General features: G+C 44.6%; 1 protein-coding gene across 1 annotated transcript in view; it reads right to left on the bottom strand.

The window, feature by feature from the left end:
* atf6b (activating transcription factor 6 beta) overlaps positions 1 to 17,118 on the bottom strand; it is a 102,295-nt gene that overhangs the window by 54,988 nt on the left and 30,189 nt on the right. The window contains exons 2-4 of the mRNA XM_080182351.1: positions 6,258 to 6,340; positions 3,972 to 4,065; positions 2,181 to 2,275 (exon numbers count right to left, since the gene is read on the bottom strand). Of these exons, the coding sequence (XP_080038477.1) occupies positions 2,181 to 2,275; positions 3,972 to 4,065; positions 6,258 to 6,340 (272 nt within the window). The remainder of the gene's footprint in view (positions 1 to 2,180; positions 2,276 to 3,971; positions 4,066 to 6,257; positions 6,341 to 17,118) is intronic.

A 17,118-nucleotide genomic window follows, 5' to 3' on the forward strand; every position in this document is an offset into this window, starting at 1 on the left:
TGCCAGCAGAATCAACCTGCTTTTATCGAGAGGCTTTACTGCAGTTTCAATCATGAGTTTGTTTGATGCAGTTCAGTGCTTCCTTTTTAAAAAAGACTTTGTTTGCTGTCGTGCACTGGTCATATAGACACTGTTTTCTCACAGTCCTGCTGTAAACCCTGTCTCTAACTCACTGACTGACGGGTGGTGTCCATGGACTCTCTGGATCTTCGGTCCTAATCCAGATGCCCAACTTGTGCTGAAAGAGCTGCACCTGTCACTTGCCAACAGACATTCCACTCTTTCTCTTCCCAGCCTAAATGGTTAAAAAGGTTTCCACCACTTCCTCTGACAAATACTAACTGGAAAATGTGGGAAAGGTAGGGCTCAAGGACATGGTTAACATAAGAACTAGGAGCTGGAGTTAGGCAACTCAGCCCTTTAAGCCTGCTTCGCCATTCAATACGGTCATGGCTGATGTCATCTCGGCCTCAATTCCACGTTCCTGCCTATTCATCAGAATCCTTCAACCCATTATTAATTAAAATCTATCGCCTCCTTAAATTTATTTAATGTCCCAGCATACAGCACACTCTGGGCTACTGAATTCCACAAATTCATAGCCCTTTGAGAGAAGCATTTTATGCTCATCTTTGTTTAAATCTGCTACCTCTTACCCTAAAACTCTTGCCCCACAAGAGGAAGCATTTACTCTAAGTTACTTTGTCAATATCTTTTATCATCTTATGTACCTCAATTAGGTCTCCTCTAACCCTTCTAAACTCTAGAGATGATAGGCCTAAACTGCCCAATTTCGCTTCATAAGGCAAACTCCTCATCTGTGGAGTCAGTCTCATGAATCTCCTCAGAATTGACTAATGCCACTACAACCTTTCTCAAGAAGGCACCAAAACTGTACACAGTACTCCAGATATGGTTTCACCAATGTATTGTATAGCTGCAGCAACACTTCCTTACTTTTATATTCTATTCCTTTAGCAATCAATGCCAAAATTCCATTTGCTTTCCTTGTTACCTGCTGTTCCTGCATACTAGTTTTCTGTGATTCATGCGTGAGGACACCCAGATCCCTCTGCACCGAAGCACCCCGAAGTCTCTCTCCATTTCGATAATAAATTGCTTTTCCATTTTTGACTAAAATGGATAACCTCACACTTATCCACGTTAAACTCCCTCTGTCACATTTTGGCCCACTCACCTAAGCTATCTATATCCATTTCTAAATTTCTTATTTCCCCATTGCAACTTATTATCCCAACTATTTCAGTGTACCTAGGATTACCTCAGTGTCAAAGCAGCAAACAAAGCCCTCCACAGCCTTTAGATAGATGGTTTCCTCTGCCACCATGAATGAGGTGGATCAGCAATCACCAGCAGTCTGTGCAGCAGCCTCAAGGGGGAGGGAGTTCCCAAGAGAACTTCTGAAATCATACAGCACAGAATTAGGCCCTTCAGCCCATCACTCTTGTGCTGGCTCTTTGGAGGAGTGAGTGATCTAATTCATCCCACTCCTGTTTTTTCCCCCCATTGCCCTGCAAATGTCTTCTTCAAGTATATAATCAATTGTCTTTATTCAGAAAAGAAGGCTCAGTCACAGATGTTCTCCAATTGAGTGGCACATCTGGGAAGGCTCTCGTTTGATCACAGGGAGTAATGGTTGCTGATTGACGGAGATAGCGAGGGAAGCTCGAACTGAGCTTTTCGCGGACTGCTTTTCACACAAAGAGGCTTCAAGGATCGTGAGGGGTCTTGATAGCATGGACGTGGAGAGGAGGTTTCTTTTTAGGTCACAGAATCTAGAACTAGGGGTCACAGTTGAAAAACAAGGGGCCGCTCATTTAAGACAGATGAGAAGAATTTTTTTCTCAGAAGGTGACGAGTCTCTGGAACTCTTGCAGCATCTTTGAACATTTTTAAGACAGAGCTAGCTAGATTCCTGAGGAACAAGGGAGTGAAATGCCACTGGGGTAGGCAGGAATGTGGGACTGAGTTTACAATCAGATCAGCCACGGTGCAGCAGGCTCAAGGGAATGAATGGCCTACTCTTGCTTGTAATTCCTATGTATTATAGGTTCCAGATTTCGACATAGTCTTCCATGATCTCAACTGCACAGGGGACATAACTGTCAATTCAAGATGGTAGTCAGGTGGGCTCCAGATCAAACATAGCACTTGCTTACCTGTGGTAGGAGGGGAACGTCACAAGAGGAAGCAAGCGAGGAATCCGAGCAACGTGAAGATGCCGGTGAAAGCGGTTCCAATTTCACTCGCAGGTCTGTGGCAAGAAGGCACAGCAACAGCCTTAAATTGGCATTTGTAATGGCTCGAGTACTAAAAACAATAACCCGCTTACAGCCAGATGAACTCAAGTGAGCTCAGCTGACAAATCCCCCACCTTAAAGTCAGTCAGTGGCGCAAAACCCATCTCAGCTCAGGTGATGCAGAAAGACAAGTGGTACAAGATCAGCAGCATTCCTGTAAAGGTGTGGGCCGGCAGGTTTAGCTGTGGTTAAGGTGCCTGTTCTAATCTCTGCACACAGGCCACAATGATCCAGCTCAACTGCCCCCAAATACTGGAAATTAGACCCCCCTCCCCAGCTGTGTGACTCACATTGAATGTATGCAGTGAATATTACACATCACAATTATATTGAAGTGCTTCAGAGAGCAACCTGATCCATGTAGACAATTTAAGTATCATTGCACTCTCAGTAATGATCATTGTGAAATTTTGTAAATGTTCTTTTTTTTGTGTTGAAGAATACTCCAAAGATGTGGTTAGGTGAATTGGCTGTGCCAAATTGACCCTTTGTGTCCAAAGGTGTAGGAGGATTACCCATGGGAAATGAGTGGGGTTATGGGGGATAAGGTGGGGGAGAGGGGAGGGGCCTTGGTAAAATGCTATCAGATAAATCGGTGCTGACTCAATTGTCCAAATGACCTCCTAATGCCAGTAAAGGTTGATGAAAAGGCACTTGAGAAACACCAATGGCGCCTTCTATAGCTTTCATTTAAAGCTGGTGGGAGATCTATGGAGAAAATTATTGCACTCTCAGCGATGGTCATTTTGAAATGTTTTGTAAAATGAAGTGTATTTCTACAAAACAAAAGAACTGTCCCCAGATTTTCCGCCAGCTTTAAAAGCAAGCTGTTGAAGGCACTATTGGAGTTTCTCAAGTGGTCTTTTCATCAACCTTTACAGGCGTAAGGAGATCATTTTGACAGTTGAGTCAGCACCGATTATCTGAGAGTATCTTACCAAGCCCCCTCTCCCCCACCTTATCCCCCATAACCCTAACCATTTCCCATGGCTAATCCATCCACATACCTTTGGACACTAAGGCTCAATTTAACATGGCCGATCCACCTAACCCACACATCTTTGGATTGTGGGAGGAAACTGAAGCACCTGGAGGAAACCCATGCAGACACGGGGAGAATGTGCAAACTCCACACAGACAGGCACCCAAGGTTGGAATTGAAGCCGAGTCCCTGGCGCTGTGAGGCAGTAATGTTAACCACTGTGCCACAATTCACAGCTCACGGGCACTAAATTCTTTCTGTACAGCTCACAAAATAAGTGAGCAGACGGGGCAGCTGATGTTCACACGTTCAGGTGTCACGACCAGTGAATGGTCTTCTGGGTCATCTGCTTCAAGTGATGCTGATGGAAATAAAGTCGTTGCTCAAGATATTAGGAACTGTATCAGTTGATTTCCAATGCTGTGACTCCAAGAGTTTCACCATCACACTTCAGAGCGCTGGTCACGATTACTTGCTGGAGATGGAGTGGATCTCAAACTCGTAACCTTCTGAGAGAGCCAAGGGTGACCAGCCAAACACAGCTGTCCAATTTACTCCCTCTAACCCAGGATCATTTTCTCTTTATATGATGCAACGGCTGGCATTTTGCACAGGAAGGTGGTGGCTACTCCAGTCCCTGGCTCATTAATGTAACTACAAGCCATTACCTGAATAAATGTCACCATTGATCTGATGCCAAGGTAGGTCTGATGCTCCAATGTCCATATTCAAATTTAAATCCAAACCCAAATCGGTGTCGAACTGAAAAGTAGACGTGAAAACAGAGCGGTAAACACTAAAACAATCAAGAAATTGTATTCCGTTAAACATGATGCATTTACACATTGACTTCCATGTCCTCCAGACCAAACCCTCCCCCTCGTGCGCTTTACGGGCAACAGATTACACCTGGAGCATGGGAAAATGGCAGATTTTTTTTTTGCACAGCAAGATCCCATAAGCAGCAAGGTGATGAACAATAAATCTGTTTTTGTCTGTTTAATGGGATAAATGCTAGCCAAGCTCCCAGGACAATCCCCTTTCTGCTCACCCAATAGTGTCACAAGATCTTCTGTATTCATCCTCAACAAAGTAGAGTTGATTTAAGGTCTCATCTCAATGATGGCACAACTGAGGGAGCCCATTAGGCACACTGACCTCTCTGGAATCTGTGATTGCACCGTCCCAGGATCTGACTTAATGTGGAAGAACTGAAGTGGCCATTACATAGCGGAGAGCCAGCATTAATCAGGCACTGCCTGCAGGGCTGCTTCCTGACATTCATCCTGCACTTCTTCATGGGTTGAATCGCATCAAACCATGACAACTAAAAATATCATTCAATATTAAACTCAGCAATCCCCCTTGTATATAAGGGTGCTGAGGAGAGGGGTGGGGTGAAGGGTTCAAAATTCTAAGGGCTTGAGAGGGAGAACACTGTTTTTATTGTTTCGTTATGGCTAGGTACACATTGTTCGATGTCGAGGTTAACAATCCAATCAATGGTTTCAGTTGACGCAGTGAGCATGGCTCAGTTCACCAGGAGTGAATGTCCCCGGGCAGGAGTTCAGGGTGCGGGTGGGACTGAGTCACAATTTGAGTTGCTGTTTGTGTTCCACTTGTGGAGCAAGCGGCCACAGCTTCCCCGGCTAGTCCTTGGACAGCTGAGGGCTGCCCAGGTTTTCCAATGGAGATTTGAATTTGAAACCTTTACCACTCGGGCCAGTTACCAGGTTTTGTTCATTCATGTGAATGGGTGTCGCTGGCTAGGCCAACATTTATTGCCCATCCCTGGTTGCCCTTCAGAAGGTGGTGGTGAGCTGCCTTCCTGAATTGCTGCAGTCCACGTGCTGTGGGTTGCCCCACAATACTGTTAAAGAGAGAATTCAGGTTGCGGTTGGTGTAGTAATGAATCAGGAGGTGGGGCTATCAGTTTGTAGGGTGCAGAGTGCGCCCAAGTAGGAGCTTTTCCTTTCTTCTTTGCTGGGATGTGGGCACTGCTGGTCATTTACTGCCCATCTCTAAATGCTCTTGAACTGAGTGGCTTGTTCAGACCATTTCAGATGGCAGTTAAGAGTCAACCACATTGCTGTGGATCTGGAGTCACATATAGGTCAGACCAAGAAAGTAGTAACATTTAGTGAACCAGATGGGTTTATAATGATAATCAGTGCTAGTTTTGTGATTGCCATTACTGAGGTTAGCTTTACATCTGGAATATAAGAACATAAGAAATAGGAGCAGGAGTAGGCCATCTGGCCCTTCGAGCCTGCCCCGCCATTCAATAAGATCATGGCTGATCTGTCGTGGCTCAGTTCCACATTCCCGCCCTCTCCCCATAACCCTTAATCCCCTCTCTTATCAAAAACCCATCAACCCGCTTCTTAAAAATATTTAGCGAGGTAGCCTCCACCACTTCAACGGGCAGAGAATTCCAGAGATTCACCACCCTTTGAGTGAAGAAGTTCTTCCTCAACTCCGTTCTAAACCGCCCCCCCTTTATCTTGAGGCTGTGCCCCCTAGATAAATATATTTATTAAATTCCTCTAGCTAAGGTGAGATTTGAACCCACGCGCTCTGAACATTAATCTAGCTTCTAGATTACTAGTGCAGTGACAATACCACTATGTCACCACCTTCCCTTCATGCGGTCTTCCTGTTATGGTCAGCTTACCAACGTACCAACCCAGTGCTGTCAAGGACATTTGGTCCAGACAGTAAACCCCCACTAGACTACAGATGACATTTTTTTCATACAATGGAGACTAGAACCAGGGCCACATCCCTTCTCCACTTCCACACTTTCTCTGCAGTCACCCAAACGTAGACACTGCACGAGCCTCCAAAACCATTTCCACAAATGCTTGCACCCGGAGCTATCGATATGGAAATCAAAATTCTATGGGCCTACAGGGCAGACAAGATGTAGCATTCCTGAACTCTAGTTTTAGTACCTCAGTGACATTATCAAAGCAGCGAAAGAGATCAGTGGAATCATCCATCTCCTCCATTGTTTCACAGTCATAAAGGCAGGCATCTGTAAAAGAAAGCAAAGATGTCCACCATTAACAATTTCACGGGATGGTGAGTGCGGCTTCAGCTTCTCCTAGAGAGGGCGGTAATGGGAAGCACGGTGGCACAGTGGTTAGCACTGCTGCCTCACTAGGGGCCCGGGTTCGATTCCCGGCTTGGGTGATCGTATGTGTGGAGTTTGCACGTTTTCCCCGTGTCTGCATGCGTTTCCTCTGGGTGTCCCAGTGTCCCCCCACAGTCCGAAAGACGTGCTGGTTAGATGCACTGACCCAAACAAGCACCGGAGTGTGGTGACTAGGGGAATTTCACAGTAACTTCACTGCAGTGTTAACATAAGCCTTACTTGTGACTACAAATAAACTTTAAAAAACAATGGTCTGGCTCTGATTTTCAGTAAATCGTCTCACAGCACCAGGTTAAAGTCCAACAGGTTTATTTGGCAGCTCTAGCTTTTGGAGTTTTTGGTTAGCACTGCTGCTTCACAGCTCCAGGAACTTGCGTTCGATTCCTGGCTCGGGTCACTGTGTGTGGAGTTTGCACATTCTCCTCGTGTCTGCATGGGTTTCCTCCCACAGTCCAGAGGTGTGTGGGTTAGGTTGATTGGCCATGCTAAAATTGCCCCTTAGTGTCCTGGGATGTGTAGGTTAGAGGGATTAGTGGGTAAATGTGTAGGGATATGGGGGTAGGGCCTGGGTGGGATTATGTTCGGTGCAGACTTGATGGGCCAAAGGGCCTCTTTCTGCACTGTAGGGTTCTATGATTCTATGAGTCTCAAGCTCCTTCATCAGATGAGTGAGGACTTGTGGTCACAAATATGGCATATAAAGACACAAACTCAACTTACAAGGTAATGGTTGGAACGTGAGTCTTTACAGGTAATCAAGTCTTAAAGGTACAGACAATGCGAATGGAGAGAGGGCCAAGCACAGGTTAAAGAGATGTGTATTGTCTCCAGCCAGGACAGTTAGTGAGATTTTGCAAGCCCAGGAAAGTCGTGGAGGTTACAGATATTGTGACATGAACCCAAGATCCTGATTGCCAAGTTTCACATACGTGAGGACGGCCTCAATCGGTTTCTGCTCAGCGATTCCACATCTAATTTTCAGACCATTTCACAAGCAAGGGATCTGCTTCAGGAGAAAATAAGTCCACTATGACCCAGCAAACTTTGAAAAGGTGACTTCGCCTGCTGCAACTCCCCGCCCCCAAATTCTCCTTGCAGACTTTATGTCCCAGCTTGTTGGCTCCACTCCAGCCACACCTTAGCTGAATCACAAGGGTCACCACTCAGCCCATCATGCCTGTACTAGCTGATTGACAAAGTACTATCCAGGCTCATTCTCCTACTCTTTGGCCACAGGGCAAATATTTCCCAATCAAGTTCTGATCCAATGCCTTTCACAATTTGCTACTGAATCTGTTAACACCTCTCAGGCATCACAACTCCCACAGGGTAAAATTAATTTCCACAGAGTAAATTTAATTCTCTTTTCCCCTTCTCCGACTTCTGTCTAATGTCATCGAATCTCTACAGTGTAGAAGGAGATCATTCAGCCCACCAAGTCTGCACTGACACTCTCTGACAGAGTATCTTTCCCAAGCCATTTCGCCACATATCCCCGGAACACCACACATTTACCATGGCTAACTGACACATCTTTGGACACTGAGGGGCAACTGAGCATGGCCAATCCACATAAGCTGCACATCTTTGGACAGTGAGGGGAAACCGGAGCATCCAGAGGAAAGCCGCGCAAACAGGGGGAGAACATGCAAACTCCACACTGACAGTCACCCAAGGCTAGCATTGAACACAGGTTCCTGATGGCCGTTAACTGCAGTGCCATTGTGCCTTCTGAAAACTCTGCTGTTTGGTTACTGATCCTCCTGTCATTGGAGACAGTTCCTCATTATTTAGTCTGAGCAGAACACATCACGATAAAGGAATTCAGGCACCACACACTAGAATTTTCTACCCAAAGCCACTTCTCTCCAACCTTAAGAAGCCTCTGAACCGAAATCTTCAACTGCATCTCAATTCTTTTCATAGAATCCCTACATTGCAGAAGGCAGTAATTTGGTCCATCAAGCCTGCACCTGACCACAATCCCACCCAGCAGTAATGGAAATTTTGAACCTTCCCTCCATGAACGAGTCTCCAATGGACTTAGGGCAGCATGGTGGCATAGTGGTTAGCACTGCTACCTCACAGCATTAGGGATCTAGGTTCAATTCCTAGCTTGGGTCACTATTTGTGTGGAGATTGCACATTCGCCTCGTGTCTGTGTGGGTTTCCTCCCACAGTCTGAAAGATGTGCTAGTTAGGTGTATTAGCAATGCTAAATTCTCCTTCAGTGTACCGATGAGGGGAATTTCACAGTAACATCATTGCAGTATTAATGTAAGCTTTACTTGTTCTAATAAACTAAACTGTAACCCTGCATATATACTCTGCTAATCCCCTGATAACAATTTAGCATGACCGACCAACCAACCTAACACGCACATCTTTCGGACTGTGGAAGGAAACCAGAGCATCCAGAGGAAATCCACGCAGAAACGGGGAGAATGTGCAAACTCCACACAGACAGTGACCCGAGGCTGGAATTGAACCTGGGTTCCTGATGCTGTGAGGCAGCAGTGCTAACTACTGTGCTGCCCAACTGCGCTTTTCAAACTTGCCATCCCTCGAGACAATGAACCATTTCCAATATTATACACAAAATCAGAGACCAAGATTGAGGGGTACATTTTTCATTGAGGTTTTAAGTGTACAAAGTTCTGAAGACATTGCGCACTGAGTCTAAGCTCGGTTTAAACATGCTGACCCAACTCTCAGCGCTGATCCAGTTTCCCCAAACTGCCATTTGCAAACCACTACAAAACTTGCTCAGGTTGTGAGAAACACAGCTCACAGTCAAACAATTTAGTCAAGTCAAGTTCTGAAGGAGCAAGATTTTATTTGACGTTCTTGCAAGACCGGGTGTCCAACAAAATAGGCACACCTTATATAGATTTGCAGCACATTTTATACTTTTTTACAAGCATTGTAATGGCTTTGCAATGTGTTGTTCTCCCCTAATTGGTGGTCCCTGTCCCATCTATGTGTTGTCATTCCCCTATTGGCTCGAGGTGCCCCATCCCCTCTACTCATCTAACAATGTCTCCTGTTATCACAAGAGTGCATTAGCAAACTCATCCATCTTATCCAACACTGTTACATGTCCAGTTCAGATTGGCGGTAATCAATCCTTTGCCAACTTAATCACTGCTGTCCCAACTATCTCAGTGACCTTTTCCCCCTTTTATGCTTAGTTGTAAAAACAACACATCTTGCAGACCATTTGCTTTTTGTAACTTGGCCTCTTACATTCCTGCAGGATGTGGTGTATGCTTCACTGCACATCACATCTCTGGTGTTATCTCCACATTACAGGCAGTCTTTTTATTATCCCTAACTAATGCTGTGTTAGCAGCATCGAACCTTATGTCCTATGTTTATGACTAAACTCTCAGTTGTTTCCATAATGTGGGTTATCAATGTGCCTGACTATATCCAATCTATTTAACTTTAAGCTATTTCTCTATGCTCTACAGATACATGTGTTAACAGCATCTTTACCTATTGCTCACAATTCCCCCCTTTTCTTTTTAACTTGCTGTTAACACATCCATCCATCCTCACATTTCAAATTCCTGGAGCATTTGTTCCACTATTTTATCTACTTCATTATCCAGTTCATTTCCCATTTTCAATAAATGCATTCTCTCTCCATGATCTACCGCGGACATTTTCTTTGTTAGTGTTGTTTCAGTAAGCCTTTGGATCAGTCCCCTCACACAGGGGATTATGCAACATCCCACTGTTAACAATATTCCTGCCATTATTATTAAGGAAGTTAGTACTGACACCACCATTCCTTTCCATTTTCCAAACCAGGACTCTAACCAGTCAGTGAATACGTTGTTTACCCCAGAATTTTCTGCTATTTCCTCTGCTAAGGTTGTTAGTCCTCGTAAGGCTCGGGTGATAGAGCCATCAGGGGCCGTATTATTTGGGATAAAGGTACAACACTTTCCCCCCAACATTACACATACACCTCCTTTTTCTGCTAGCATCATATCTAAGGCCATCCTATTTTCCCACGCCATTCTACTAGTGGCGTCTAGTTGTTCCGCCAACCCCCTGACAGCATCCCTGGTATAGTTAATGAATCTCTGTTGGTTATAATATATATAATTTATCCAATCTACGTTCTTATTTATTGTCACCCACCAAAACAAGGACTCAAACCCAGCTGTAATCTGATTCCGAGCTTTAAGTTCATCTGGGACTCCCCGAGACACTCCTATGGGATCTAGATATATCTTTTCATCAAAAGAAATTCCTATCACTGATCTCTTGTTTTTCCTGATCCTTTTTGATTCTTCAAATGCCAGGGTAAATGGTATAGCCAATTGGACAATTGCACATGTACCTTTCCACTGGGGGGGGGTAGAGTTGGCCTCAGTACCCTTCCTCCACAATACCACCATATACCTGCTCTGGGGATTTTCAATGATGAATAGTTCCCTCCCATTCCGTTCTCTGTAATGCTCCTGATTTCTGAGCATGATTCTAACTCCCCCATATTATGAGTTAACTCTGCCCCTTGTCAGTTCACACATGAAGTGTGATTTACAATAGCAGTGAGAAACTGAGGGGGAGTTTTTAAGTTCTTTGTTTCCACGGGAGGGAACATCAGGGATAGGGATGTGCAGTTTGGGTTGCCCCATGCTTCTTTTTCTTGATACAGGGTTAACATGCACTCCATACCTCTTCTGTCGCGTTTCCATCCCAGAGGGAAGGGTACTATTTGGCCCACTGGCCTCCCAGATGCACAGGCATAGCAATTGCTTTTATTTAAACTTTTTACAGTGTATTTGACCCATTCTACCCAGACATTGGTCTCCTCATACCCAGTCTCTATTTCAAGAGTTTGTTTCAGGTTGTTTACTTCTACCACTCTTACTGCCCTTGGGTCGTTTTGGGGAACCTTATCATTCCGGTCGGGTGTTTTCAAATTTTTATCTACATAGATTCGGAAACAACATTTCAATTTGCTATCTTTTCCTCCCTCCTTTACCCTAATTCCAAATACTGCCTGGTGCAATTGTTGGTCCCTGGTCCAGTTACCTGTAAAGAAGGGTCCACCAGCTATGGAGTACCGGGAGAGGTTCTTAGGATCTAAGACTGGACCGCTTATTTTTTCGGTCCATTTGGTCCCTTTTATTGTTATTTATATATATATATATATATAGGATTGCATTTCTTGTCTAAGCATTCTGATCTGGACTGCATATATTTCTGATGAAGGGATATTATGGAAGGGAGTCTACCCCAAAGATATTTTCCATCAGCATAAAATTGTAAGGATTCCACCGAATATTTTCACTGGCTCACCAGATCTCCACACACTACCAAAGAACATAGGTCAGTCTCTACCACCTGTGTTGTAGGGAGATCCAGAACCGTAACTGAGCTCATTGTGTTTCCCTTGTCCCCTTCTAACTTATCTGAATTATAACCCATACTTATAAGGACTCCCTGGGACAAGAGGAAGGAGAGCATTATCCAGATTACCCCTTCCATTCTATCCCTTTCTTGTTACCTTTTAGGAGAGAACTTAATTCAAAACAGTTCCTTTCCCGCACTCACGCCGCTACTAAAATTGATTATTTAGAGTCTTTTAAATTTCAGCTTTAAAGGTTCTTCAGTTGGTTCGACCTTCCACATGTCGGAATTATCTGGAGGTTTTACCAGTCCCTTTGATTCTAGTATGATGTGTCCACCCCTTCTCAGCAGTCCTGATTGCTGTCTCAGTTGTTAGGAGTGCTTGATATGGTTCCTCCCATTCCGGTTGCAGCTTAGTTTCTTTCCATGACTTTACCAGGACCCAATCTCCCAGTCGAATTGTATGTACCGTGAAGTCGAGGGGTGGAGTCTGCAACAATAATCCTTGTTTCCTAAGGGAAGATATCGAGGAGGACAGGCCCAGTATATTTCTTTACAAATTGATCATTCATTTCAGGAACAGGTAATTCCCCGGCTGCTCCCATATAGGGCAGTCCAAACATCATTTCATAGGGGGATAAACCCAAATCCTTTCAAGGAGCTGTACAAATACGCAAAAATGCTATTGGTAAGCACTTAGTCTAAGGGAGTTTTGTTTCTATTATCAGCTTAGATAGATGCTTTTTAAGGGTCTGGTTCATTCGTTCCACCCATCCAGAGGAGGGTGGATGCCAGGGTGTGTGAAAATCCCATGATATTCCTAATCCTTTCATTATCCCTTGTAGCAGTGTTGATGTAAAATGTCTTCCCTGATCAGAATCTACATTCTCTACCAAACCATATCTAGGCACTATTTGTTCGAGTACTCCCCTGATGTAAGCGGGCCATGATTTCCCCCATTACTTGTTTATTTACCATTTTGTTTATTTACCATTTATTTACCTTACGTGGCGAAAAACTGCAGCAGGCGACGGTGCAGAGGGACCTCGGGGTCCTTGTGCATGAGTCGCAAAAACCCAGCTTGCAGGTGCAGCAGGTGGTCAGGAAGGCTAATGGGATGCTGGCCTTCATAGCGAGGGGGATTGAATATAAAAGTAGGGAGGTCTTGCTGCAGCTGTATAGGGCATTGGTGAGGCCGCAGCTGGAGTACTGTGTGCAGTTTTGGGCGCCGCACCTGCGCAAGGATATTTTGGCCCTGGAGGGAGTGCAGAGGAGGTTTACTAGGCTGATACCGGAGTTGAGGGGATTGAGCTATGAGGAGAGGCTGAATAAACTAGGCTTGTACTCGTTAGAGTTTAGAAGAATGAGGGGAGATCTCATTGAGACGTATAAGATGATGAATGGGATGGATAGGATAGAGGTGGAGAGACTCTTCCCGCTCAAAAAAGACAGTAGGACTAGGGGGCACAGCCTCAAGATAAAGGGGAGGCGGTTTAGAACGGAGTTGAGGAGGAACTTCTTCACTCAAAGGGTGGTGAATCTCTGGAATTCTCTGCCCGTTGAAGTGGTGGAGGCTGCCTCGCTAAATATTTTTAAGAAGTGGGTTGATGGGTTCTTGATAAGAGAGGGGATTAAGGGTTATGGGGAGAGGGCGGGAAAGTGGAACTGAGCCACAACAGATCAGCCATGATCTTATTGAATGGCGGGGCAGGCTCGAAGGGCTAGATGGCCTACTCCTGCTCCTATTTCTTATGTTCTTATGTTCTCTTCCATCCGGCAGTACCCATTTTCCTTCCTCAGTTTCCTAGCTCCCATCTCAGTCAGCTCCTCTTTTTCCTTTTCTGTAAAGATTGGATTCAATCCACGGGGCATTAGGGAAATAAGGGCCTGCATCCTAATTGGTTGTGGGTTTAGGGCTGCTTCTTTTGCTATTTCATCAGCTAGCCTGTCCACGGGCATCTCCTTGATCCTTTGGAATATTAAATGTCCCAAATATAACACCTGTGCTTATCGTCTACTATAAAGAAAAACTTATCCTGTGAGTTAAAGTTCAAGGGGATGGACGAGAACTCGCTAGCTATATCTAATACTATAAATACTTCGTGGGACAATGATAATACCAAAATTTGGCCTTTGAACTCCAGGGCTGGAGTTTTCCCAGTAACACTAGGATCTCATGTCTTTCCCTGGTGTGAAGTATTTAAATTGGTCAATGGATTATTTACTGTTCCTCCCCTCGTTACCGGAGCAAGGTTACAGACCTTCTCCTCAGTATTCAAGTCTCCCCCAGGCGCTGAGAGTTTCACGGTCATACTGCCGGGGTAGGGAGGTGATGTCCCCCTGCAGTAGTCTTCGAACACTTGGTTTTGTTTCTCCAGTTCCCTTACTCTGAATTCTAATTCCTTAATCTTTTTTATCCCCACTCCACTTCTTAGTGGAAGTGTCTACTTGTTCAATTAGTCCAGCTAACTGATGTATTAACAATACTGCTATTTTCTTTGTTTGGTTTCTCTTTTCTAACTCTCTAATCTGTGATTCTGACGTTTTAATTCTCTCCTTGTCGTCAGCCCAATTTTTTTTACCTAAGACTGAGATGTGTTCAATTAATCCGGTTTAAACCTGTTTAATTAATTCAAACTAAGAGAATTCCAATTATCTTAGTTCTGTCTTTTTTTTCCAATCATTTCCATTGTTGATCTAGTGGGTGAAATGAATCCCACCCCTAGGTCGCTCTTATCAAAGTCCGGTGATACCTATCAGGGGTGATTAGTGCCCTCTGTACCACCGCTTACACTCGTGAGCTTACACCCTTTAGCTCACACTATTAAGCCGGCTTTCCCTTCTATTCCGGCGATCTCTCAGACAGATTCTTTCTTACTCACGTCTGAACATCACATCCCAGGCATCCTTCTCTAGCCTTTACTCTCACTTCAAACTCCTGAGCTTCGCGTAGGGGGCTACCCCTCTTCACAACTGGTCTAAGGCTGGGTGTAAAGACAGATGCCTCCTTGTCTGTACATGCTCAGCTCAGACCTCTCACACACACTCACACTCTTTCATCACAGATGTGCACCTACTGTACTTTGATTCACTCCCTTAAATTCGGTAATCTATTCCGGAGCTCCGGTTGTGGCCATTCAACCGGACCCGTAAACAGATCCCAGGTTTCGGCACCAATTCTTGTAGGTAAAGATACCTCAGACTAATTGTGAGTCAAAGTACAGCAGTTTATTTAACAAAAGCCTGATTCAGAAAATCCAAAATAAGATTTATTTTTATCACCTTTAAATATCCTCACTAAATCAAGACCCTTGCACATTCTTACAATTCTGGTACAATAAATCTAAACATCACTTGGAACACAGATGCACGAAGAAATACTGAAAGCATTCTAATGTGCAATCTACATGTTTAATTATTTCTACAGCTCTGCCTTTGTAACCAACACAGGCAAGTACAAAATCAAATCTACTGTGTGCCTAAATGGTTAACTCTCCTTACAACTTTAAGATGCAATGTAATGCCACCTTTCCCACTTGGCAGAATTCAAATCTCTGTCCGATCCCTACATAATTTAGTAAACTTAAAGCAATTCACTTTGATTGGCTATACCTATTACATCACATGAGGGTCTCAATTACACAGTTACACCCTCTCTCTCTCTGTACCATACAGAGTCAGCCTGCTTGTCTCTTTTTAACCCTTTACTGATGGGAGCTCACTGGCCTCTAATAAATTTGACCATGTTTGATTCGGGTGCCTCATGTCATGACAAATCCCTTTCTCAAACAGTCATATAGTCATGCACAATTCTAAATACATAACCGCTATTAGCGTTCTCCCTGCACCTCAGTAAAAGCCTATGTCAGGGTTCCCAGTTCCGCTGACATACTTCTCTCTACTCTTTCTGCTCAGACCAATTGTAGGTCCATCCCATTCATGCTGATCCATCTATATACTTCGTGACCCATCCACAAACTCCAGTGCCTCTAGGGACACCTCCCTTATTTTACTTTCCTCTGCTCCCTCATCACATAACCTCCCCCGCAGCCCCTAAATTAACATTATCCAGCAACTTGCATAGTCAATTTCTTTCTGGGACGCTGGCTGCTTCTGTGTCACATATATATTAAGAATCTGACAAACCCAATCCTCATCCGAACCGTACTTTGGCCAGAAGACGGACGGACTCCGGATTGGTTCTTTCATCCAAACAAAACAACAATATTTTATCATTGTCGTCTTGTTTTTATCCCTAGTACAAGTACTAGTGTCCCAACCTTCCAACATCCTTCCCAACGGACTTTCTGGAGGGATGTTCCCTGGGGCCCCAATCCCGGCACCTTTCCCGGGGGACTTCTTCCAACTACCCCCATTTCCCATGGTTTACCTACCACGACCCGGTTGCCAAGGCAATACTTAAAAGTCAATTTTCTTACCTTGGTCCGTGCACAGCGTTGCCCGACCACACGACGGTGCCTATCGTTTCCCACTTCCTCGTTCAGAACAACCTTCCTAGGATTCTCAACAGTCAGTGGCAGAGAGGCCCACCGATGAACACCTGGGACCATTCAATGTGGAACGGGACGCGTCTTCCGAGTCGTCACCGGCAACCTCCCTACCAGGGATGTTAGGATCCCGGACGAGCCCCCAATTGTGAGAAACACAGCTCACAGTCAAACAATTTAGTCAAGTTCTGAAGGAGCAAGATTTTATTTGACGTTCTTGCAAGACCGGGTGTCCAACAAAATAGGCACACCTTGCATAGATTTGCAGCACATTTTATACTTTTTTACAAGCATTGTAATGGCTTTGCAATGTGTTGTTCTCCCCTAATTGGTGGTCCCTGTCCCATCTATGTGTTGTCATTCCCCTATTGGCTCGAGGTGCCCCAAGTTTCCATCCCCATACTCCCCATCTCACCATGTCTCCTGTTATCACAAGAGTGCATTAGCAAACTCATCCATCTTATCCAACACTGTTACATGTCCAGCTCAGATTGGCGGTAATCAATCCTTTGCCAACTTAATCACTGCTGTCCCAACTATCTCAGTGACCTTTTCCCCCTTTTATGCTTAGTTGTAAAAACAACACATCTTGCAGACCATTTGCTTTTTGTAACTTGGCCTCTTACATTCCTGCAGGATGTGGTGTATGCTTCACTGCACATCACATCTCTGGTGTTATCTCCACATTACAGGCAGTCTTTTTATTATCCCTAACTAATGCTGCGTTAGCAGCATCGAACCTTATGTCCTATGTTTATGACTAAACTCACAGTTGTTTCC

This window comes from Carcharhinus amblyrhynchos, unplaced genomic scaffold (genome assembly GCF_965287045.1).
Source record: "Carcharhinus amblyrhynchos unplaced genomic scaffold, sCarAmb.v2.hapA scaffold_52, whole genome shotgun sequence".
Lineage (NCBI taxonomy): Eukaryota > Metazoa > Chordata > Chondrichthyes > Carcharhiniformes > Carcharhinidae > Carcharhinus > Carcharhinus amblyrhynchos.